Below are 25,986 nucleotides of genomic sequence, written 5' to 3' on the forward strand. Positions count from 1 at the left end.
TCTTGGTTCGTAACCCCCATGGATCAAAATTGTTGATGAAGGATTGACCCCAACCAAGGATGGAGGCACATGCTTAAGAAGACTAAGCATGATTAGAAAGGAAGTTCACTAATCCTTCATTCCTTTCATTTGTGTTTGTTATTTTTGATTCCCTAAGTTGACTTAGTTGAATCAACTTTAGTTGACTTGTTGACCTTTGACAAGGTTTGACTTGTTGACTATAGTTGACTTGACTTAAGCCAACATGCTAATCTATGTTTATTTGCTTTGTAGGTTAATTAGGAGTAAGAAAGCAATGCTAGGTGGCGCATTGTGATTGGGGAGCATAAATGATGTGGAGGAGAGAGTAAAGCAAAGGCATAAAGCATAAAGTAAAAGGCATGAAGCAAGTGTACCTAGGTACCTTTGGTCTCCTTTGTTTTTAGCACACTTTGGCCACTTTTGGAGACATATGAGACACATTCTTTGTCTCCTTTTGTGCTAGAACGAAATTAGCCTTGCACACACCATAGTTAGCTCTTTTGTCTCTCCTTTTTTGTAACCTTATTTGACCTAGTTTCTAGAAGCTAGGGTAAGGTTTTTGTAGAGACATCCTTAGGTATCTTTTATTTGCTTAAAGGCCCCTAAACTCTTCTATATAAGGGGTGCTCCTAGACATGTAAAAGGGTTGAACATTTTGAAGTAAAAACACTCTTGTGTCTCAACCATTTGTGAGAGTTTCCTCGCTTGGGAGTGAATACTTTTAAGCCTTATCTTGCATAGCAAGTGGCGACACACATCCACTCATCTTCAAGGTTGCCATGGCTTCTAGCCTAGCCTTGTAGTTGCGTGCTTCTCACATTTTTACCATTTCTTTCCTTTCCATTTTATGTTTTCTTCTTCCTTTAATTGTTCTTGGTTTTCTATGATTTATGTGCTTTCCATTTCCTTTTCATTTTGAATCAATCCATCATCTTCTTCTCTTGAGCTTTGTGAAAGGAACCTTCACATCTAGATAGCTTGCTATCTTAATGTCCAGTGGGGATTTCACTTAGCTTTCTTAATCAACTCACACCATATTCAATAATCTTAAAAAGGAACAAGATAATCGTTCATCATTTGTTCACCTGCATCAGGTGTTTGCATCAACCATTACCACTGTTGGGATTGCTCGAGCCTCTCTTTGTGCTACATTTCTCATGATTCAATAGCAAAGGATCATTCTTTAATGAAACAGTGTGTTGTAGAGAAGGACTTGGTCAAAACTTCAATTTACTTAAGCAATGGATGTTCTCTCGCACAATGCCTTTAGGCTCAACTGATCCAGTGTTGGCCCTTTCCACAACCCAATTCCACTGATTCAAGCCCATCATCTTTGATTCAACATTGTGGTGCAAGGTTGTTCCTACAATAAAAAAAAAAGAAAGTTAAATCAAGGGGTGAAATCCAATTCAGCACAGTTAAAAGGGTTTCTTGGCAAAGCTTCTTTATTAAAAGAGAGGTTCTGAAAGAACAAAATTGTTTTCAAACACTTATGGACTAGACACTTTCAATCGATCAAAAATAGAGTTAGTCGATTGATTTCTTTAAACAGATACAAACAGAACTAATACTGATAGAATCAAGAGGTTAAATCACAAAAATAATCGCCTAAAAAACTGGGAAAAGTGCAGAAATGCGAATTTGTGATTTAAAGCAAGATCAATATGAAAGATCAGTCAAGATAGGTTCAAATGAGTTATACAAACATGAGCAATGCTGCAGATAACACCAGATCACACAAGAATGTCAAAAAGATGATTTAAATCACAATTATTTAAACTTTAAAGTGTAATATAAGAGAGAAGGGTTAGAGAAAAGATCAATGCATAAGATTTTTATACTGGTTCACTCAAACCTGAGCTACATCCTGTTAGTCAAGGCAACCCGATCCTAACTTTGCACTATTTCAAAAGATTCAAAAAGTTCACAATATTACACTTTTAAAATATGCAAGAACACCACACAATGACTCATGAATCACACAAGAATTAAATTAGCACAGCGAGACACCTCTTGCAGACCTGGAAAACCACCAAGCACAACCTAAAAGCTTGAGAAAGACCAAACCTCAATGTTAGCACAACCTTGCCTACCACAACCACCTTCTCCAAGCCAAATGCTCCAAGAATGATCCAAAATCAATCCTCATCTGTTGCACACTGTATGATCACGAAAGAGAAAGAGTTCCACTAATTCTAGAAAGATTTCGCGCTCAAAAATGGTTTTCACACCTCTCTTTCGAAAAATAAGCTTTAATAGTCAAACTGTTAAGAAATTCAACAAGTTGATTTCATTTAACTTAAGTGAAATCAGTAATTACAAAATAAATCAACTAATTGAATAAATATTAGTAAGACTATTGCAACTAACCTTATGTTAAAAATCCACTAAACAAAATAAAAGACACCATTTAACCTATTGAAAAACATTTAAACAAATTAAAAGACACAACAAAAACCCTATACATCTAATTAATGGAAAATGGTCACAACATGAATTACAAGCTTATTTTTCCCCTTAATTAATCTTGATAGAGAGCACGTACAGAAGGCTTGATCAACATGTGGAACATCAAATCTTCAGCAATGTAAGCATGGTTCCAACATGTTCCAAGGCATTGACTTCAAGTACCTTCATCAAACCTTCATCAAATCTTCAAGCACCAAATCATCCAGGCTATTTGTTCCAACAAAAATTTATTTGCAACAAAAGTCTACTAAAAACCACCTTTTACCACAATTTTAAGAAAACTCTATTTTCTTAGATAAACAACAAAAACTATTTAATTAAACATAAACATATATTTATTTAAACTAAAAGGAAATTTTTAGAAAGAAAAAAACATGAAAAATGGAGTGCTAACACACCCCCACACTTAGAACACTGCCCTCCTAGGCAGGGGGAAACAAAACAAAATAGAAAAAATACGAGAAAAATACCTCCAAGCAACCAAACACAAAACACTTCCTAGACTAGAATTATGACAAAAAAATGTGCAAGTTCTGGTCATTAGGTTAGATTCAAGAAAATTGATGTGAAATTAGGTGTGAAGTAAAAACTCAAGTGTAAGTTCAATACTGCAGCTCAATTTATTTTTTGCACCTTCCCTCATCATTTTCTTTTCCTTTTCTCTTCTTGATTTTCTATTTTCTTTTCTTTTTTTCTCAACACAGAAATTTTCAACATTGACTATACCACTTTGCATCCATATTTCCAAATCATGTGCCAATTCACCAAACAGCCTTACCACCCCCACACTTGAGTTTTACTTCATTTTAACATGTCCTAAGACACCTCACACTTCAGGAATTAGGTACCTTAACTATTTTTCATGTGTATGGCTTATATTGAGATGAAATCATCTAGAAAAAGGATATATCAGGCTCAAAATAAGGTTCGCTGGAATCATGTGTATAAGGTAGGTGTATTTGGCTATGGGTTAATCATGTAAATGGCCTATGTCCTTTTATGAGTGTAAATCCAACCAATTAATTCAAAAAGAGTCAACACAAGTTTTGAAGCCCTAACATACATGCATGAATCACATAAGAATACGAATTATGCTCAAAACTCACTCAAGAATTGCTTGTCAAAACTGGAATGCAATACAAAAATTTGATTCAGCAAATGAATGGAAGAACTATGCAACAACAAACTAAATCTAATCATCTCAAATTACTTTCTACTGCCAGACCTCAACTAAGAACTCAAGTATTGAACACTAACTCGTGCATTTTCAAACTTATTTTAGGACTAAAACAAAAACTGAAAACAGAACCGAAACATGCACAAAAATAGAAAATGTTTAACAACAACAGAAACTGAGTTGAAATTAAAGACAAATGACAAAACAATAACCAAAAATAGAAAATAGAACAAATAATTGAAATAAAAAATAGTAAACCATAAAAGATAAATAGAAACAACAAACATTAGAAATAGAAAAGCAATAAAAAAAGTAGAAAGATAACAACAAAAATAAACACAGAAACATAACTAAAACAGAAAAATAAAAGAAAACAAAAAGCATTTTTTTTTGGAATAAAACATCTAGCAAAGCCACAGGGTGTTGCCTAACTCAATCTCCTACCCCCAAACTTAAGAGGCACATTGTCTTCAATGTGTGAGAGAGAAAAAGTGAGCTTCAACAAAATTTATTTTACAGAAAAGATTTTATCCAAATGGGCCACAAATCAAAATTTATTTTCTTTATTTTTATGAAAACAACCTATTTTTTATCATATTATTCACTACACTACCCAAAACTATGCTAGATATTATCAAAGACATGTAACTAATTTTAAAAAGAAATGGTAAGAAATGGCTTATCAGCTTGCATCCCTTTCCTTCAGCTAAGGTGTGTTTTCACGACTACATTGAATTTCTCCTTCTCAGCCCTGTACTACAACACTAACAGCTCTACATCCAAAGCTAGTTGTTACTCTTTTCATTTTCCACAATTTTTGTTGTAGCAACTCCTCATTCACTTGCAACTGGGTGGGTGAAGATGGAATGAGTGCCTTTGTAGGCCTAACAACAACAAAATCAAAAACTCCTAATTCCATGTCAGCAAAAAATGCATTAGCGGTATCATTCATGTTATAAGTATTGGTTGCCTTATAAACTTTGAAATCAGCATAAATGTAAAGATTGGCAACTCCAACTGCCTTCAAATTAGTGACATCAACCTTGGAATCATCAAACATTGCAAACATGTCACTTATGTAATTGAAAGCATTTCTATCAATAAAGGGTACATCAAAAATTTGACAGATATCATTAGTACATGCAGCAAGGGTATGGACATGTTCAATAGAGACTTCTGGATTAAGAATATGAGAAGGATTAGGCATCACAACACCAGTGTCAATAGCATGATTTATGGGTTAAATTTTTTCAAACTCAAAAGCATTAAAATCTGATTGAACCTCAGGGATGTTAATAGAGATATTAAGTTAAGAGAAAACTTGTACTAGTTCTAAGTCAAAACTAGTGATCCAAGCAGAATTAATGGCTTCATTTGGACACTCACTGTTGATCTCCTGGCAAGCGTATAAAAAACCAACAGTAGTTTAATGATTTTAAGTAAGAGTGTCGAACCCACATGGAACGGATTTAGTGAAAATAGATAATTATCTCAATCAGCATATGTACAAAGATTTTAATTTCATTTATGATTGACTATTGCATAAAATTAATACAGTAAAAGAAGAAAAGTTTAGAAAAATTCAGTAAAAGAAACTGGGATTGAATTTCATTTATCTCCATTGTTTGTAATCTGGTTGAATATAATACATAACATTTAAAAATACCAATATTGATGCAACACCCAAAAATCATTTATACCGATCCCTAGCGTATAAAATTCATAAGATTAGTTCCCTGAATATTGATTCCTCACATATTCAACAAACTATCCAGCATATGGTCGAGTGTTATAAGCAAATGATATATTGATATTTATTCCTAGCATCACAGTATATCAAGTATCATTGTTCAAATCAGTTATTAAGAAATACTTTCCATTTAGATCTAAAAATCAAAATCAGGACCTCTATTGATTAGAGAGAATGAAGCAGTAAGAACAGAACAATAATACTAATATTGAGTAGAAACATAAATGTTAAAGAAAACGAAGAAGAAGAAGATTAGCCACTCATGGTAGCCACTAAAATTCGAAGAGCTAAAGAAGAAGAAGAAAAAGAAATGAGGAACTGTATGCTCTACTTCGTGGTCCAACTCTCCAGATCCATTTTTCTAGTTTTTCTCCCTGCTGGTTTCCTTTCTGAACTTCCAGACTATATATACTGCACGAGGTCTCGCTTAGGCTAGTTGAATCTCGCTTGGGCGAGATAGAGTACTTCATGCTCAAGAAAGGGTCTCGCTTGGGCGACCATATTCTCGCTTGGGCGAGAATTGCAAAATACTTGGGCTTCTTCATGAACTCTCGCTTTGACAAGAGCATGATCGCTTGAGCGAGAATGGCGGCAAGTGTCTCGCTTAGGCGAGATGACTTTGGCTTGAGCGAGACTCCTTTGATTTGAACGATCTGTTGCACAAATTCTTCCATTTCTTCTTGATAACGTTATTGTTAAGCGATCAAATTACCATTGCTTAACTTTAGCAACTTCAGTACTGCTAGGTTAGTAGTGAACAAACTAGTTAGGCTTAAGATAACCCTGAGTCGTCTCTCAATGAATACGAAATTGATTTCAAATATTTGATTCTTATAAAAATCCAATTAAAACTAGTAACAGTAAAAATACGGGGTTTTGATATACAAAGAATGAATGTCACACAAATAAAAGATTGTAAACACAGTAATAGTAAATAGGTCAATTCCACTGCTTTTTCAAAATAGGATTCTTCATCGGTTATCTAGAGATTATTTTTAAATTAATTATTGTTGTTGATTTACAAATCAATTAATGTAAAGTCTTAATTTATTTGTTGGCATTCTCACTTTTAATCAAAGTATAGTCTCAATTAAAAGTGAGAATTTTTAGATTATCCATAGTAAATTCAACCAAAGTACAGTCTCAATTAAATTTTACTATGCCTAATCATGTCTATTCCTTTGTTTCCTCACCAAATAGAAAACTTAATTAATCAAAGTAAAGTTTTGACTAATTTTAGTTAAAGTGATTAACTTTAATCAAAGTACAATCTCAATTATTGGCAAAACTTATTTAATCAAATGAAAGTTTCTAAATAAACTCAAAGTAAAGTCTCAATTGAATTTAAAAACCTTTTAACTCATATGATTAGCATGCGTGTATATTTAAAATCATTATTTTCTATTCAATTAAGAAGCAAAGGACATAAATAAACAAAAACGACAACAATAATCAAAAGAACAAATAAATTAATTCATCTAACCTCAGAATTCAATTAAGAAATTACAGTGGAATTAACCCTAAAAGCTTAGCCCTCCATGGCTTGGATGGAATATATGATAATATGATGAAGGAAAGAAAATAAAAGGAAAGGAAGAATGAGAGATGTGGTGGATGACGGTATCTACAAAAACCAGAGAGTTGCTAAGTGTCCTTCTTCTGCTCCCTTAGGCCTCTTTATATATACTTCAATTGGACTTGGACTTTATCTGTTCAGTTGCTAAAATCTTTTATCTTTATTTAATTAATTAGCAACTTAATTTTTGTCCAATTTCCAATTGTGCCCCTCTTGTTTAACCATTTTTACAATATTGACCAGATTTTGACTAGTGTTGACTGGTGCTTTGACTAGTTGACTTGTTGACCAGTTTGATTGTGCAATAGAAAACTGACACGTGGCAAAGTGCACTTTCTCCCTCCAGAATTAGGGTTTTCGCTGGTTGCTCCAAATCCAACTCGCGGTGGCTGCTGCTTGAAGGTTCGGCAACGCTACTTGCTTCAATGGCTGTCGTGACTTGTGCAGGTGCTTCTGCTGCCATGGGTCTGTGTTGGATGTAGGTGTTGTGGCTGGAGGGACTCGTGTTGCACTCACGTGGACTGGCAATGCAAAAGATGGTTCTGGCTCGCCTCACGCGTGCAGCTTCTGATGTGTGATGCAATTGTTATAGCAGCAAGGAGACTGATGTTGCATCGTTCACGGTGCCGCGAGGTTCTGGTGCGTTTCTGCTGCTGATTTGTGGTTCTGCAAGGTGCTTGGAGACGTTGCAATGGCTGCGCGAATCTGTTCTGGTGTAGTGGCTCGGATTCAACGTTGTAGGTGGTTGACGGTACTACTAGCTCGTAGGTGCAGGTAGTGGGCTGAATTGCGTTTTTGCTGCTATTGCAGGTTTGATGCTTGAACAGGTTGCTGGAGTTGCATGCGGTGGCCGGTGTCATGTGCGGTGCAACTCCTGTGGTGAAGAATGGACAAAATAAGTCCAAAATCAGGAAATTTTGGAAAAGAATAATTCAGGAGCTAAATGCACCCCCAGTTTTATTTTACACACTCCTCCTGCAAGTGGTCCACAAAAACCTATTTTGCACCCCTAGTTTTTACTAAGTTGCACCACTCCTACCACTTAAACTCCACTCAACCAGATTATGCCATGTGGCAATCCCCACCTTTCAAATTAGGCCAACCATATGTTGACACGTGTCATTATCCTTACAAACACATCTGCACCAATTATACATTGTCACGTCATCATCTCCTCCATCTCACACATGAAACCCTAACCCTAATTTCAGCCACTGCGCCACCATGACCACCCATGCCGGCAGCCACCGCTCTTCCACCGTCAGCCATGCAACCGGAAAACACCTTGTAATGCAACAACACCTCCATCATACCTACACCTGCAACGCATTCTTCTACCACCGTCCACGACCACCATCACAGCAACTCAGATCGGTTATTCTTCATAGTGTAGACAAAGGCATCAAATTTATACTTGCACCCAAGTCGAGCAATGCTTTATCTACTGGCAATATTCCAATTGTGACTAGAATAGTGAAGCTCCCAGGGTCCTTTGACTTCTGAGGTAAAGATTTTTGAATGATGGAACTACACCCTGCTTCAAGCTCCACTGTTTCTTCAGAAAATTTTCTTTTCTTTGTTAGGAGCTCTTTCATGAATTTTGCATAAGTTGGCATCTGCTACATAGCATCCAAAAAAGGAATATTAATTTGCAGTTGCTTGATAATATCCATGAACCTTGCAAACTTCCTTTCCTTGTTCTTTTTGGAAGGATTCTAAGGGTATGGAAGGTTCTTCAACTGTGGTACCTGTTTCTCACCCTTCTCCCTTTTTTTCTCCTTATTTTTATTTTTTTCTCCTTTTTCTTCTCTTTTATTCACTATTTTATTTACATACTCGTCTTTATATTACTCTTCCTCTCCCTCACACTCATTTCTTTTTCTTTCACTTTCTATCTCCTCCAAGACTTCTTCCTCCACAACCAGGTTGTCTCTTATCCCTTTTCCCAAAATTTTACCACTCTTGGTAGTAATTGAATTACAATGCTCCTTCGAATTAGTCTAAGTGTTGGCTGAAAATTGACCTGCTTGCTGATATGATAATTGTTTAGCCAACTGTCCAACCTGTATTTCAAGATTTCTTATTGAAGTTTCTATATTTTTTTGATTGGTCAAAGAAGCTTGCATAAATTTTTCTAGAGTATCCTCCAATTTGGTTGTTCTATCATGCATAGAAGGATAATGTTATTGTTGCTATTGATAAGGAGGTTGTCTGTTTGAAGGACCAGAATCTGATTTCCATCCAAAATTCTGATTTTGATTATTTCTCCACCCTTGTGAAAATTTATTACTGTTGGAGAAATTACCTGGTCTTCCTTGATTACTCACATACTGAACTTCTGCTTGTGAGTTACTTTGATAAGAACAATGACCATTTGGATGATCACCCCACAAAAGTCACACCTCATGGGTTGTTGATTGGGAGAAGATTGCACAAATTGCAACTGCTCAGGTAATTTAGACATTTGCTTCATCAGTGCTTCAATCTGTTTAGTCAAAATTTTATTCTAAACTAAGATTGCATCTATAGTACTAAGATCAAGCACTCCTTTCCTCTGAACACTTTGCCTTTTATGTTGAGCTCGATGATTTGTGGATGCTAATGCCTCAATGATTCTTGTTGCTTGTTCTGCATCTACACTCATCATTGTTCCACTAGCTGCTGCATCTAATATCATTTTAGTATTAGGCCTTAGACCGTTGCAGAATATATTCAGTTGAGTAATATCTTCAAATCCGTGATTTGGGCATTTCCTCAATAAAGAATTGAACTGCTCCCAAGCTTCACAGAATGTCTCATCTGGTCCTTGCCTAAATGTGGAAATATCAGCTTTTTCTTTGATGTAGCGAGATGGTGGAAAGAATCTGTTCAAGAATTTCTCCTCTACATCCTTCCAGTTGTTCAAACTATGATTTGAATGTGACTTAAGCCATTCCTTTGCTTTGCCTGCTAATGAAAAAGGAAACAAACACATGTATACATGCTTAAGATCTCCTTCTTGAAAACCCATGGTTAATATCAATTCATAGAACGTAGAGAGATGAGTATATGGATCTTCATTATCCATTCTAGTGAATTGATGAGAAATGATTAACTGAGGAAAGCTGGCTTCATCTCCAATGTATTGCTATGCTAGAAAAATATCTTGGCCCTTGTTGCATAGCATAGTCTCCACGTGTCTTTCTAGGGGGAGCTGGTCCTTGATTCTCCATATTTTTTGCTTCTTGATGTGTGGTAAGAGTACTGGAAGATTCTTCCTTTGTTTTTCCTTGCTTTTGTTTTTTGCTTTTACCTTTGTTCCTTCTAGTTATCTTTCTATATCCGGCTTAAATGCTAATTGATCTTTAGGAACCTGACCTCATAAGAACATAAATTAAAATAGCTCAAGCCAGGATTAGTACAAAGCTGGATGAGATAACTAAGAATTCAAAAGAACATCGTTCCCCGACAACGGCGCCAAAAATACTTGTTGATCTCCTAGCAAGAGTACCAAAAATTAGCAGTAGTTTAATGATTTTAAGTAAAAGTGTAAATAATTATCTCAATCAGCATATACACAAAGATTTTAATTTGATTTATCATTGACTATTGCATAAAATTAATACAGTAAAAGCGTAAAAGTTTAGAAAAATTCAGTATAAGAAACTGGGATTGAATTTCATCTATCCCCCTTGTTTGTAATCTGGTAGTATATAATACAAAACATTTGAAAATACCAATATTGATGCAACACCCAAAAATCATTTATACTGATCCCTCGCGTATAAAATTGATTCCTCACATATTCAGCAAACTATCCAGCATTATGGTCAAGTGTTATAAGCAATTGATATATTGAGATTTATTCTAAGCATCACAATATATCAAGTATCATTGTTCAAATCAGATATCCAGAAATACTTTCCAGTCAAATCTAAAAAGCAAAATCAGGACATCTATTGATTAGAGAGAACCAAGCATTAAGAACAGAACAATAATACCAATATTGAGTAGAAACATAAATGCTATATATAAATATCACCAAATTACATCAAAGTTTGAGTGTATTACATTCAATCCCAAGGAAAGAGATTAGCCATCAAAATTCGAAGAGCTAAAGAAGAAGAAGAAGAAAATGAGGAACTATGTGCTCTACTTCGTGGTCCAACTCTCCAGATCCGTTTTTCCAGTTTTTCTCCCTGCTGGTTTCCTTTATGAACTTCCAGACTATATATATTGCACGAGGTCTCGCTTAGGCTAGCTAAATCTCGCTTGGGCGAGATAGAGTACTTCATGCTCAAGAAAGGGTCTCGCTTGTGCGACCATATTCTCGCTTGGGCGAGAATTGCAAAATACCTGGGCTTCTTCACGAACTCTCGTTTAAGCAAGAGCAGGATTGCTTGAGCGAGAATGGCGACAAGTGTCTTACTTAGGCGATTTGACTTTGGCTTGAGCGAGAATGTTTTGGCTTGAGCAAGACTCCTTTGATTTGAGCGACTTGTTGCACAAATTCTTCCATTTCTTCTCTGTTTCTTGATTTCTCTTTTGTTCTTCTTAAGTTCTTTCCTCCTCTACTTTAATTTACCTGAAAAATACACAAAATAGGGATAAAATGATTTCTTTAAGTAAAAACTTGGAAGCATGTGATTGAAGCTCATTTTTCCTAGATTTAGGGAGAATCAATATGATATAAACACAAATTACAAACAAAAGTGCCAACATTTCATATGAAAATTACTGATTTTTTGCACTTATCACCTACTCAATTTAGCTATTACTAACCTTGTTGTAGAAATTGTCTTGTCCATAATAGAACCACAACTAGTTGCATCCAACCTCATTTTGTCCATCATGCTCAATCCATCACAAAAATAAAGAATCAAAAGGTGCTCACTGATTTGATGATGTAGGCATGAGGAGCACGTGTTGAATCTATCCAATACTCTCTTAAAGTCTCTCCTTGCAATTGTCTAATGCACTAATTTCCTTCCTTATAGAGGTTGTTTTGTGGCTGGGAAAAACTTGTTTAGGAACCTTTGCTGCATTTCATGCCAACCACCAAATAGGTACTGCTACTAGATAAACCAGCCTCTTCCTCCACCTTGTAAGGACATTGGGAAGGCCCTCATCATCACTACTTCCTTTGGAACTCTAGCAAGCTTCATGGAGGAACATACCTAGTTGAACTCTTTGATGTGCTTATAAGGATCTTCATGAGCCAGCCCATGGTACTTTAGGAGCAACTTTACTAATTTGGGCTTCAACTCAAAGCTTGGTGTCCCATGAAATTGCTGCATTTGAATGCAAGGAAGTTGGCAGCACATGTCATAGTTACCTAGCTATCTTCTTGATATTTCCATTGCAAAGCCCTACTATCTTAACCAAATTCTCAAACGAGGGGTTATATCCAACAAAAATGTGATATTGCAAAAAAGAAGTGAAACCAAGTGAAAACATTTAAGGTACTCAATAGATAGAAAAATAAATAGAAGAAAGCAAACAACTATACATACCAATGCAAGCCTAAACTATCCAAGCTAAAACTTAAATCACTATTTCCTTAACAATGACACCATTTTGTTAACTCAATTTTTTAAGTCATGCTTAGAGTAACAAAAACCAAAATCCCCCAATTGAAGTATAGGGAAACCCTGGGTATCAAATCCAAGGAAATGGTACATGCCAAGTCTCGCTTGCATAATTAAATCTCGTTGAAATTAAAATAAAAGAAAACAAAGGGAGAAAATTAAATCATGGATGAATTTTCTAAAATGCATGGAGATGAAATGTTAAGCAAGAATCCAAACTATCTACTATAGAAAACTTAAAAATACAGATAGGAAAAGTAAATTAGTGCAAAAACTTAAAGGCAAACAGAATGATAACAGAAGCCAATAAAGGAAACTTAAAGCAATGAGAAATTAAAGGCTGGAAAACATAGAGTTGCAAGAAAAATTAAATGAGCGCAAAATCGTAAACTGAATAAAGCAGAATGAAAACTAAAGTACTGTATTTCATTGAAAATCAGAGACAAACTAAACAAGTTCAAGTAAGTGCTAGGAACTCAAATGGTGAAAGGAAGGTCTCATGGTCCAATCCTGCTTTCTATTTCTAAGTGGGTGAACTAAGTAGAGTTACCTAACACATTAGGGAAAACCCCAATCTCTAAAGGCCACTTTGTGCTCATCCAAGAAGTGGAACCCCTTACAATTCACTCTTTCTCCCTCGCTCACCAAAACCGAAACACGAGAACCCTAGTTCTCACAACATTTTTCACTTTCGCGCAATAAGGGCCCCCCCTCAACCAAAACCTAATTTTCTCTTAAAAATCCCCTGAAAACAAAATCAGAAACTGCGAAAAAAATAACCTAACCTGATTCCTTTTTGCCCCGAACCAGAGTCGCGATCCTCGAACCCCTTTTCGATGCCCTTGATCTTCCTTGTTCGTCCCTCTCGAATCACCACCCATCGGATTCTCTCATGCATTATGTAAGACCCGGGAAAAATTAGACTAAAGGAAAACACATGGAAAAATTAATGACTTCATAAAGATTGTTAATTTATTTAATTTAATTAGGTTATTAATTTATGAAATATAAAATAATTATTATAATAATTATTTAAGTGATTTAAGTTATTGTTGTATTTATAATAATTATTTAAGTGAGGTAAGTTATTATTTTTTTATTTTAAATTTTAATCTAATTATGATTTCTTAAAAATGAGTGTTTATAACATAATAAGCGCGCATGGAATCATAAATAAGGGTACAGCTTAATGCTTATGGTATCTGGTATGTGTGCAAGGATGTTTGTTCGATGTTGGCTGGCCTAGTTTTGGTTATGTTGGTTTAAAATCATTTTTTTGTTTACTCATTTAAAGTGGGGGACCCGCGAAACTTTTCCAATCAAGTTTCTCTCTCCTCATTTACAATGATGCAATGGTGCAATGTTCTTATTTCACGCTGCACCATACTTCAATCTTTTATTTTATTTTTTTTCTTTTTATCTTTTGGAATTGTGATTTTAAAAAAATATGATAATAGCCAAGAAAAATTAAATTTAAAGCAAAGGATATTAACATAAAAGATTTGGAGTGAGAGGGGTATATAGGTTAAAAGTTAGGGTTTTAGAAAGAGGAGAGGGAGAGAAACAAGAGTAGAGAAATTAAGAGTTGAAGGCTACTAGAGAGGGAAAAGAAGTAATCCAAGTAGGGGAAGCCAACCTGACTTTCTTCTCTTGTTTTTCATGTTATTTGTTTGATAGATGAAACGAGAAAAGCATGCATGTGTAAGGGAAGCTAGAACTCCTTTTTTTTCATAAATAGAGTGTATTTATTTTCGTTATGGAATGTGTTGAGCATGTTTGATTGATGATTGCATTGAATGGGGATGAATTTCATGTTTGGGTATATATGGGTTAGAGAATTTTAGGTAGTTTAAAATGCAATTGGAATGAGAGATATTAATTGTTGCAATTGTTCAGTTTGGTATCATCTATAAACCACTTTGAAATAAGTTTGAGAAGATAAAAGTGTAAGATACCAAATTGTGCAGTGAAACAAGTCAAAATCTCACAACAAAGAAGCATATGGTGTGGCGCTACCCATTTTCCTACACTGCACATTTTTCGTAAAATGAAGGTTCCTATTTCTTTAACCGTTCGATCGAGCTGAAATTTTAACAGTTTATCCTTAACACATAGTTCTTGACTTTGACCCGTCGGATCATGAATCGAAGCTCTGTAGTGAGAGTAGTTTCTATCGCAAGGTTCTTGTAGTTTGGTTGTTGACAACATTGACCTTTGTTGCATGTTTGGTGCATAACTTTCTCTATAGTTAATCAATTAAGTTGGTTATTGTTGCATTTGATTATTGATTCAATCATCTTTAATTTGAATATAAATACATAATTTTTGGAGTTTTACACAAGCTGGAGTTTTATTTCTAAAATCCCAAATCGTTTGCAAAATGTGTTGTTAAGTTGGACTGGATAAAAATTATAAGAATTAGTTATTTTCCAAGAGAGAGAGATGTAAGTGAGGATGTTGAGGCATGAAGGTGTGCAAGGTTGTGATTCACGGTGGGAGAGTGTCGTGAATAAATGGGTTATGTGATTGGTGATTTTTCTTGGTTTGTATGGGTTGCATGGTTATGTAGTTTAAGTGGTGGTTTGAGGATAATTACTTGTGTGTGATGTTATACTGTGTTTGAATGAATGTCACTCGTTGGATTCGTTGTATGAATGTATTATTTGAAAAGTTGATGAGTTTATGCTATGGAATTTTATTTACCATTCATGAGGTGATGGTGAGTACTTTGTTGGCAATATGAAATTTTCATGTGTTGCATGTTGAGAGCGCTTTGCCTTGCTTGGAAGCTCTTGGTGGAATTTAATGAAGATTCTAGATGAATGTGATGCTATGTTTGGTTTAGTATGATTGTTTGGATTTGGGATTTGTGTGTTCAAACCAAGGATGGATTGTGATCATAATGATTAAGTGTTACTTAAATGTGACGTTGAGTATTATGGAAGAGGTTTTATTTACGAATGTCTTTTATGAACATCATTGTTTATGTTAGCTTGCCCCTATTTGTTTGTTTGTGTGTTTGTTGCATGTGCGATGATCGTATAACGTGTGTATTATACGAGAGCAGATGGTAATGCAGATGTTTCTGACATGAAGTAGATTACGGAGAGAATGGAATAGACTCAGGGGTTTATTATTTCTTTAGTTGATTTCAATCAAACAGTGAAGATTATGAAAATTTCTTTTGTTTTCTATTATTTAATGGGAAATTTGTTTTTTTTAATATTACTATTATCAATGGAAGTTTTGGACTGCCTATTTATATTTAAATTATAATGTGTTTTTAAATGCCTTTTTGTGATATAATTATTTCACTTTTAAATAAAAATAATAATAATAGCTTCTCGTGACATTCTAAATTTGAGGTGTTACACATAAAGTTCTTGGTTCATGGCCACCCCCTCTTGGATCAAAATTGTTCACGTGCATCAGGTTTTTGGATCAACCATTCGCGCTGCTGGGATTGTTTCATCAAGGGCTGGAGCTTCTCTTCCTGGTACATTTCTCTCTCATGATTCAACATTGGTAGCAAGGATTCATTATTTAATTAAACAGTGTGCTACAGAGAAGGACTTGGTCAACACTTACTGAAGCGATGGCTGCTCTCTCGCACAACATCTTCAGGCCCAACTGATCTAGTGCTGGCCCTTTCCACAACACAATTCCACTTATTCAAGTCCAACATCTTTGATTCAACGTTGTGGTGCAAGGGTCTTTCTACAATATAAAAAGGAAAGTTAAATCAAGGGGTGAAATCCAATTCAGCACAATTAAAGGGTTTCCATGCAAAGCTCCTTTATTAAAAAAAAGTTCTAAAAAGAACAAAATTTATTTGCAACAAAAGTCTACTAAAAACCACCTTTTTACCATAATTTTAAGAAAACTCTATTTTCCTAGATAAACAACAAAAACTACATAATTAAACATAAAAAAATATTTATTTAAACTAAAAAAGAATTGTTAGAAAGAAAGAAACATGAAAAATGGAGTGCTAACAAAGTGGCTTAAGAGTTTGGACTTAACCTTAAGTGAAGATGAACCCATATAATTTCTCGTGTACATTCTTCTCCACCATACTCTCCATTATAATTGTGTGTATATTATAATATGGTTGACGAAAAGATTACCAAATGTCTACCAACTCTATTCAAACGCCATTCTCAAGCCAGATTGCACCAATAATCATATGCATATTAGAATCACGATTTTGGGAAAAAACATAGAACAATTATTCTAACTGCAAGCTTGGAGGTCTCCCTCTTACCGTTAATATCATTAATCATATCTATTCTCTTTACCATTTGGTACAATTTTTAGAACTAACAAATGAAACCTTCCATTAAAAATGAATAAAAATATGGTAATAATAATTAAACTAATAACCAAAGTTCACAAACTGTACATAAAAACCGTTTTAAGAAATATGCATTAAATAGGAACATCACAATAGAACAACAAACCAAGGTGTAAGATGGTGATGAAATATCATACATATGAAGCATTCCAAAAAACCTTAATCCTAAAACTTTACATCATCAAAGGTGAACCAAAATATTAACCTCTAATCATAGTACCCTAGTTAATCAAAATACAAACCTCAAATATTAGTACCAAAGTATCCAAGGATTAGGAATGCTTCCTCCTTTTCCAAGACATCATCCAATGGTCAAGATCAAGCTTTCTTCTCCAAGCTAGCATCAAAGGCCAAAATGCTTTCTCCTTCTCGTCCAAGGGCCGAGATTCCTTATGTGTAATGGCTTGAGTATAAAAGCCTTAATTTTTCAGCATTGTACTCACTCTTGAATTTTATGCAATAGATGTTAATTGAGTTGAGATCACTCCTCCCTCTATTTCCTTTGAGAGTCATACTCTTTCTAGAGATTTCCTCTCTCTATCTCTAGCCACCTTCCTTAGGCTAGCATTGGCTAGGAAATCCTATCACCTTCTTCACCTACCATAACTTGCAAGTGCCTCCACTCACTCATCCAATTTTCGCTGCACTGTGGACTTCTACATGTGTCTTTGGAGCTCCACCAGCAGAGAACGCAAACATATTTCTTGGAGACAACTTTAAGAAAACAACGACAATCCAACATTTAAAACAGAAAATGATAGAACATAGTAATCAAGCACTCCAATCAAACATTATGACTAAAATCTTACCTGATCAAAGCTCAGTAGAAATTAAACGAAGAAAGACAACCATTACAAATTGTAACCCAATTTATGCTCCGTAGGGTTTGAGACAATAAGAGAAAGAAAAAGGATTTGTTGGAGAGAGCTTGGAAAATGATTCTCTGAAATGGGTAAACATTTGAAATCAATAAACCTTCATCACGTGTTTCAACTACAATGTTCGCGCCATAATAAAAGACAACGTATACTAAGATCTAAAGGGTTACGCAAAGACTAAAAACCAATAAAGAATGACATTTCCAAAAGAAACAACAAAACTGAAAATAACCAAAAAAACTAAGACAACGGACAAGTGTTGCAATAAGAAGATGTTCATTAACGAAAAAGTAAAATCGAAAATGACTAAAACCGAGTTTAAGGACAACTCTAATGATAGGGGTAATTGGACATATTCCCTAGTAAATTATTTTCTTAGTTATATAATAGATCCATCAGATACTCATTTGCGTTTATCACAACCTTTAACTTTCAATCACAAAAATTTATCAATGTTTGTATCAAACTCTTTCTCTTAATAAGAAAGATTAAAAGATTTATGTTTATATTGTCATCTACAGATATTATTTTGAAAGGTCAATACGAATAAACTAAACTAAAGGCTATTAGAAAAGTTATCATACCAACTATATATAGATAAAATAATTATAATAAAGTTTCATCTACATAATTATATTTCTCGGCTTCCTTTGATTTCGTTTATATCCTTTTCTCTTTGCTTTTCAGAAAAAAGTAGAGAAATAAATATGATTAGAATAATATATTTTTTTTATTTTCTTCTTTTAACGTTGATTTTTTATTCTTATCTTCAATGTTGGAAAACATTCCCTTTTCTTTTTCTTTGTTTGCTGTCTGGACCCACCAAACATTACCTCTTTAAGAAACTTGTTTCAACTTTGAAGCCACAGTCATTGATTGTGCTGTTGCGCTCAAACTTCATCATGGCGCTGCAAGAAAATAACAGTTCAGAAAAAACCAATTCAAGTGGTGTTTGGAAGAAATTCTGGCACTTCACAATAGCTTCACTCCGCTATCTATTCGTCAACTTTAATACCTTACCTTTCGTTAGCGGTAATCATTAAGAATGGAACTAATTATGTTATTTATGGGAACTAAATATAACTTAGCTTTCTTATGCTTGTGTTTTCAGCTTTGGTTGTAACCTACAAATATGTAGAAATCGCAGTGGTGTCTATATTGATGGATTACTTCAACGATTCAATGGAGGAGGAGAATCAACGATTAGCAGCCATTGTTACAAATCTTCAAGATGGTCTATCATCGCTATTCGTAGTTATTGTTTCTCTAATCTCAGAAGCATATACCGGTTATTACACTATGATAACGATTTGCACTGCAGCTTCAATAGAGGTAAATTTATTTATATAGATAATAATATTTTGATCCAATTCTTATTTTATCCTTAAATTATCGTATCACACTACTAAAGAAATAAAAATTGATAACTGAAGGATGATTGTAGTGAATTAGATATATATATGTAAACGAGAGTTAAATTCTTATTTAATTCTCACACTTTTATTCTATTTCATTTTTTAAAAATAAAAAAGCTATTGTTTTCAGCCTTTTCAAATTGGGTTTTAGTTTTTATATGCTTTGAAACATCATTCATTTTTATCTATATAAATTAATTTTTTCAGTAATCCACGCTACATTTTACAAGTGTTATATGCTTATATGCATTATATGCATTATAGTACTGATGACTGTCTATTGAATTTGAATCAAGCTTTTGTGCAGCTCAAAGATAATTAATGAATCACAGTTTATTAATAACTACTTATTATTAAAAAACAAATTACTTTTAAGAAAGGGAATCATTAATTTTGTTTTAGAGAGTCAAGAATAAAATTTACTATGACCAAATATATCCATTCTATTGCAGGGTTTAATGCTACTATGGACATCTGCATCATCAACCAAACCTTCCACATTCCGTGCGGTCTATGCAGCCATATTCTTCCTAGCACTAGGAAGCAGTGGTCAAAAGCTTATAGAAAATTTTCTTGAATACCAATTGGAGGAGAAAATTAAAGCCAGACATGAGAGTGAAGCAGTACGTAGTGGAACCACAGAAAACCAAAAGGAGGAAGATTTCACGGATAAAGTGCTAATTAAAAGCTGGTTGTGCGCTCCGTTTGTTGTTGGATATATCATAACAATTTGTTTGGCCTTCATCAGCATCGATACAACGTACGAGCACTGGTTCCAATTCACGGCACTTATCATGTGTGGGACTTACATGCTGTTCCTCGCTGGTTCGGCGTGGTACAGCCACGAACAATTGCCCATTGAAAGCAATCTGCACAAGATTTACAGAATCTTGAAAGCAGCTTTAGGGAAACGACATGCAAAATATCCAACCTCGCCTGGTCGCTATTATTGGAAAGATAGTAAGCGAGATCATTTTTATAAATACGGTGAAGGAGTAAGGTTACTTCCACGAGTTCCACGTCTGTTCAGGTGGTTGGACAAAGCAGCTATACTTGAAGCAGAAGCTTCCACAGTGAGTCTGGAGTTGCAAGAAAAGAATGAGAAGCTTTGCACAGTAGAGGAAGTGAGGGATGTGAAAAGCCTTGTTCCCATGTTTTACCTGTGCTTTGCATTCTTTGGCTACAGTTTACTCGTGGCCACGGAGAGCACTTTCTTTGTTGCACAAGCAAGCAACATGACCTCAAATATTACAACCAATGGCAATGATATCTCTATTCTCGTTTTGATCATGGAGGCCACGAGTGATGTGTCACGATTCATCTGGTTTCTCATTGGTCGTGCCTTTCGACACTTCACAAAATTCAGTTGTATCGACAACGTGTGCAACAAGAAAGCAGCCATTGCAAGGATTGGTTTTGGCATGGTTTGTGCAGTAATTTGTAGCCTCATAGCATGGCAAGTTGAGGTTGGTAGGTTGAAGATAAGCAAGCAGATGGAGTATGAGGATGGTAGAAACTCCACAGTGGCATTGATTCCGCAATTTTCAGTGTTGGGAGTCACAAACGGGCTTGTTGAAGGTGGAATCACGAGTTTGTTCCATGGGAACGTGGCGAAATCAATGTGGAGTTTTGATGATTCATACAAGGAATTGGTGATCGGTAGTGGAAAACTCATGATCATACCACTGGTCTTGAGTATCCCTAGTTGGTTCAGTGATACTTTGAACTCAAGTCGTTTGGATAAGTTCTATCTGATGTTGGGAATATTGAACGCTGCGTTTCTTCTGGTTTTTTTTTACTACTCCTTCAGATATGCGTACAAAGAAGTATGTCCCCAAGATGATCAAGAAGTTGAAGAATTCACGGGGGCAAATGCGGATTTCGTTTCCGAAAGTACCATTGAGATAGAGTCCAAAGACCATAGTACTGACACAGACTAAAAAATTATCCACTACTAGTGCAGCACCCGGTTCTACTCCTCCCATAACTGAAGTTTTACCATAATAATCTTTACTATTTGACCAAAATAAAAGTTGCAATCTCTTTAGACAACAGTAGCAACACTTGTTGTATTGTAATTATTCTTGTACTTCCATGTTTTATGATATTCACCATATACATAAACTAATTTTTATGATTATACCTATGATTTTGATAAAATAAATAATATTATTAAATTTTGATGTCTAACAATATTACATACAGTGTAAAACATGTTAGCCTCTAAGTTGAATTTGAGAAGAAGGATGATCAAAATCCGGTTTTTTTCCCAAACTGGTGCAATTTAATTATGTATTTTCCGAAATGGTGCAATTTTTTTTTTAAATTCCAGCGAAGGGTAAGTCGTGCCAAGGTGGTGCGATTTCAGTATGAAGAAGTCGTGCCAAAATGAGACGATATTAATTAAAATGAGTTGAAGTCGTGCCAACATGGAGAGACTTCTGTGTTATGAAGAAGTCGTGCCATCTTCAGACGACTTTAATTAACATTTTAAGCAAAGTCGTGCCAATATGGAAAGACTTCAATATTAAATTGTTAATGAATAAGTCGTCCCATATTGGAGAGACTTCAGTGCTGTGTTGATAATGAAGAAGTCGTACCATATTGGGACGACTTTAGTTCGAATAAAAATTAAATATTTTTTAGTCATATTAATTAGTTAAATAATAATGCATATAAGTAATTAAAAATTTCATGATGTTTTGGTTTGTTATAATAAGGCATGAAAGTTATCTATGAGAGCTTGTGCCACAAGGAGGTCTTCTTCTGTGTCGTCTAGGTCTTAATTGAGGGCTCTGAACTGGATCGTCATCATCATTATCTTTGGTTGATATAACGAAATATAAACCAAAGACAACAACATCATCATTATCTTTAACTAATTAATATGACTAAAAAATATTTAATTTTTATTCGAACTAAAGTCGTCCCAATATGGTACGACTTCTTCATTATCAATACAACACTGAAGTCTCTCCAATATGGGACGACTTATTCATTAACAATTTAATACTGAAGTCTTCCCATATTGGCATGACTTTGCTTAAAATGTTAATTAAAGTCGTCTGAATATGGCACGACTTCTTCATAACACATAAATCTCTCCATGTTGGCACGACTTCAACTCATTTTAATTAATATCGCCTCATTTTGGCACGACTTTTTCATACTGAAATCGCACCACCTTGGCACGACTTACCCTTCGCTGGAATTTAAAAAAAAATTGCACCATTTCGGGAAATACATAATTAAATTGCACCAGTTTGGGAAAAAAACCTCAAAATCCAACATGCAAATCAATAAAATGGAAGATATCCTTCACTTTAGAGATTCAGTTCGATGTTACTTGAGAAACGAAAGATCTTCACGCAAAGAAGCTCCAAACATCAACAAAGGAGTAACAGACCTTTCCAAGTCTTAAACAAAATAAAGAATAACCAATAAGATTTAGATTTGGAAAATCATAGAATGACTACCCCTTTTTACTACTTCCTTACTTCCTTACGTGGAAAATGATTTTTAATTTTTTTTTTTTACTTTCAAAAGAGCCACTGGCACGTGATTGAATGAAGGTTATAGAATGTTAACCTAACCTATCATTAACTTTATCATTTTGTTGTCACAGTGAAAAAAGAAGCGATGCCATTAACTTACCATTTTGTCGTCACCGTGAAAAAAATTCTCGCAGGACCTTGCATACCATTCACACCGACGCCGGAATACTTCTTTCTTCTCCACCGTGCTTGCGAAATTCACCGTGTCAATCGTCTCATATGCACACATTTTTATTCACCTAATACACAATCACTGATAAAACCGTTGTATATAATATTTCTACACAGAATATCTGGTGACCACAGAATTAATAACTGGTGACCTTCCTTGAACTTTTTACACAAATTTTTCACCCCTGATATGTTGTTAGGAAGTCCACAACTAAAACCTTTTTAGTGTCCTAGAATGCATCGATGGCATTTATAAAAGGTATATTTACTGGTTAAAGATTTTTGTGAGGAATAATTAGCCCACAAGCACTTGATCAAACACATCATAACAGTGACTGTATTAACTGGTGACCCATGATATATTACCTGGTGACCTACCCATAACTTTTTGGACAAAAATATCAATTAGGGTCTGGTGTTTGGGTACTCAATTTTTCCCCACTAACAGTCACACCCATGACCCTAAAAGCATGTTTGCAAGGTATGTTGAACTTACTAAATATTGTTGCGAGATAATTGGTCCACAAAATCCACCACACATATAAATTAAGTCTAGATGAAATATCTGGTGATCATGAAATTAATAATTGCTGACCTTCCTTGAACTTTTTGCACAACTTTTCCACCCCTACCATGTTGTAAGGATGTCCACAACTAACAATTAGTAAATATACATTTTATAAATGTCATCGATGTATTCTAGGACACTAAGAAGGTTGTAGTTGTGGACTTCTTAACAACATATTAGGGGTGAAAAAATTGTGTAAAAAATTCAAGGAAGGTCACCAGTTATTAATTTTATGGTCACCAGATATTCTGTCTAGAAATATCATATACAGTAAGGTTTTATCAGTGACTGTGGATTAGGTGAATAAAAATGTGTGCATATGAGACGATTGACATGTTGAACTTCGCAGGCACGGTGGAGAAGAAAGAAGTATTCTGGCGCCGTGTGAATGGTATCCAAGGTTCTGCGAAGATTTTTTTTCACGGTGACAACAAAATGGTAAGTTAATGGCACCGCTTCTTTTTTTATTGTGACGGCCAAATGATAAAGTTAATGGTAGGTTAGATTAACTTTTTTAACCTTCATTCACTCACGTGCCAGTGGCTCTTTTGAAAGTAAAAAGAATTAAAAACCATTTTCCACGTAAGGGAGTAAGGAAGTAGTAAAAATGGATAGTCATTCTATCATTTTCCTTTAGATTTACCAGGTAATTACAATGTGAGTTCAATCTTTAATCTGGGTGATTTTACACTCCTTTTAATACAAGTCATACAAATCCGTAGATGAATTCTTTTCGAGAAGTGGATGATGATGAGTGAATGAATGACTAAGATAAAAAATAAGTAAGAATAGAAAAAATCACAAAAAATATAACAAGACAAAACTGTTTTTATTCAACAAAATTATCATTCTTTCTATTTTATTTTGTATATCATAAATTTGTAATTTTTAGATTTTATTTAAATCTGGAGGTGTAATTAGTAAAGTTAGATTAGGGTTGGTTGAGATTTTTCTACGCTAAGAGGCAATAGAAGGGATGACCAACAACCATGCAAATAGTACAAGAAGAAAAGAAAAAAACATCTTGTCAAGCATAATTTGAAGAACATTTGCTTAATCAAATGTTAGCTCGTATTACTAGAGTAGCGAGAGTCAAGAAATTCTCAATGCAGCAAAATAAATACATTTTATTTTGGATAATGATATTTTGACTACTAAATTTTGACAACTTTCTCTTACAACATGACATGTCATCTTCTAAGTGGTCTTGGAATATTGAAAATGAGAAAATGGATAAATGAAGAACCATTTAGAAGATGCCACCTAAGGTTGTAAGAGAAAATTGTCAAAATTTAGTAGTCAAAAAATCATTTTCCTTTTATTTTATTCTCGTCTCCATTTTGGGCTATATGACTTTAGTGTGACCCTTTGTGTGAGAAACACAAGTCACCAATTGATTAGAGTGGAAATACATCTCTTTTGCACTTCTTACACAACCAAGTGAAAGAAGGAAGGTGAAGAAACTCCTCCAAAAAAAGTCCATCATCCCTTAGCACTTTCTTCCATCTTTGGACTCATTATCCTCCATCTCTTTGAGAGAAATTGACCACAAATTCTTGGCCACCTTCATCTCTCTTCGAGAATTTGCTCCCTAGTTGGTTTCTCTCTTCGACGAACAACATCCACGTTGTTGTTTCGTTCTCCTCAACTCAGCGACTTCGATCTTTGGCAATCAACGAGGGTTTTCAACTAAATAACGTTGTAGAGTGGGATATACAAGGCTCTGAGACGCGCAACAATGGAGGGCGAAAACGTGAGCAAGGTGATTGAGTTCGTGAATGAGATAACGAGTATCTCCAATTACAGGCCTTTGGTGAAGAAGCAATACTGCAATTTGGTGCAGAGTAAAAGTTTATGATCTCTTTCTGGTTTATTCTGTGTTTATTTAGAAGTGAAGATTGATAAATGTAGATGATTGAATCTTTGATTTTTGGTTGATGGGATGGATCTTTAATGGTTGTGCAGGTGAATGGTGGTGATAAAATTAAATAATCGGGATGAAAATTCTTTGTTGTATTTGTTTTTGTAATTCTGAATAAGGAAAAGAATGTTATAAAATAATTATTAATTATTTAATATCGACCAATGTTTATAATTTTGTAAAAGAACTTAACATAAAACATATTTTTTTTAAATATAAGTTAAACTTAAAATAAACTTTAAATTAAAATGAAACAAAATCAATATAAGGACTTAATAATAGAAAAAAAATACATATATTTCAGAAAAATAAATCAAAATATTATGTCAAATTTTAACCTCTATTAAAACATAGTAGACATTGATTTAAAAAATTAAAATCCTAAAAGCCAACACAAACAAAACTTGATAAAATATTATATTATTCTAGTATTATCACATTATTTAAATAGACATAATTAATTATGAGTTTTAATATAATATAATCAATTATATTTTATAATTACTTTATTAGAATGTTCACACTACTGTAGAAATTTCTACGAGGGTTAATACAATCATCTGAC

At 34.4% G+C, this 25,986-nt stretch overlaps 1 protein-coding gene and 1 non-coding gene across 2 annotated transcripts; both read left to right on the plus strand.

Annotated features, from left to right (window-relative positions):
- The first annotated feature begins 9,725 nt into the window (after positions 1-9,725).
- LOC114167983 (small nucleolar RNA R71) lies at positions 9,726-9,832 on the plus strand. The gene has a single exon (XR_003600582.1). It is a non-coding gene; the product is annotated as a small nucleolar RNA R71 (small nucleolar RNA).
- A 7,892-nt stretch (positions 9,833-17,724) lies between these two features.
- Positions 17,725-21,312, plus strand: LOC114165364 (protein NRT1/ PTR FAMILY 5.7-like). Its single transcript, XM_085668014.1, has one exon. It carries the CDS (start codon positions 19,666-19,668, stop codon positions 21,145-21,147), a length of 1,482 nt encoding a protein of 493 aa, XP_085524140.1. The 5' UTR covers positions 17,725-19,665; the 3' UTR covers positions 21,148-21,312.
- Positions 21,313-25,986: the final 4,674 nt, after the last annotated feature.

Source organism: Vigna unguiculata, chromosome 10 (assembly GCF_037176805.1).
Source record: "Vigna unguiculata cultivar grain cowpea cultivar isolate G323 ecotype 2 chromosome 10, ASM3717680v1, whole genome shotgun sequence".
Taxonomy (NCBI): Eukaryota; Viridiplantae; Streptophyta; class Magnoliopsida; order Fabales; family Fabaceae; genus Vigna; species Vigna unguiculata.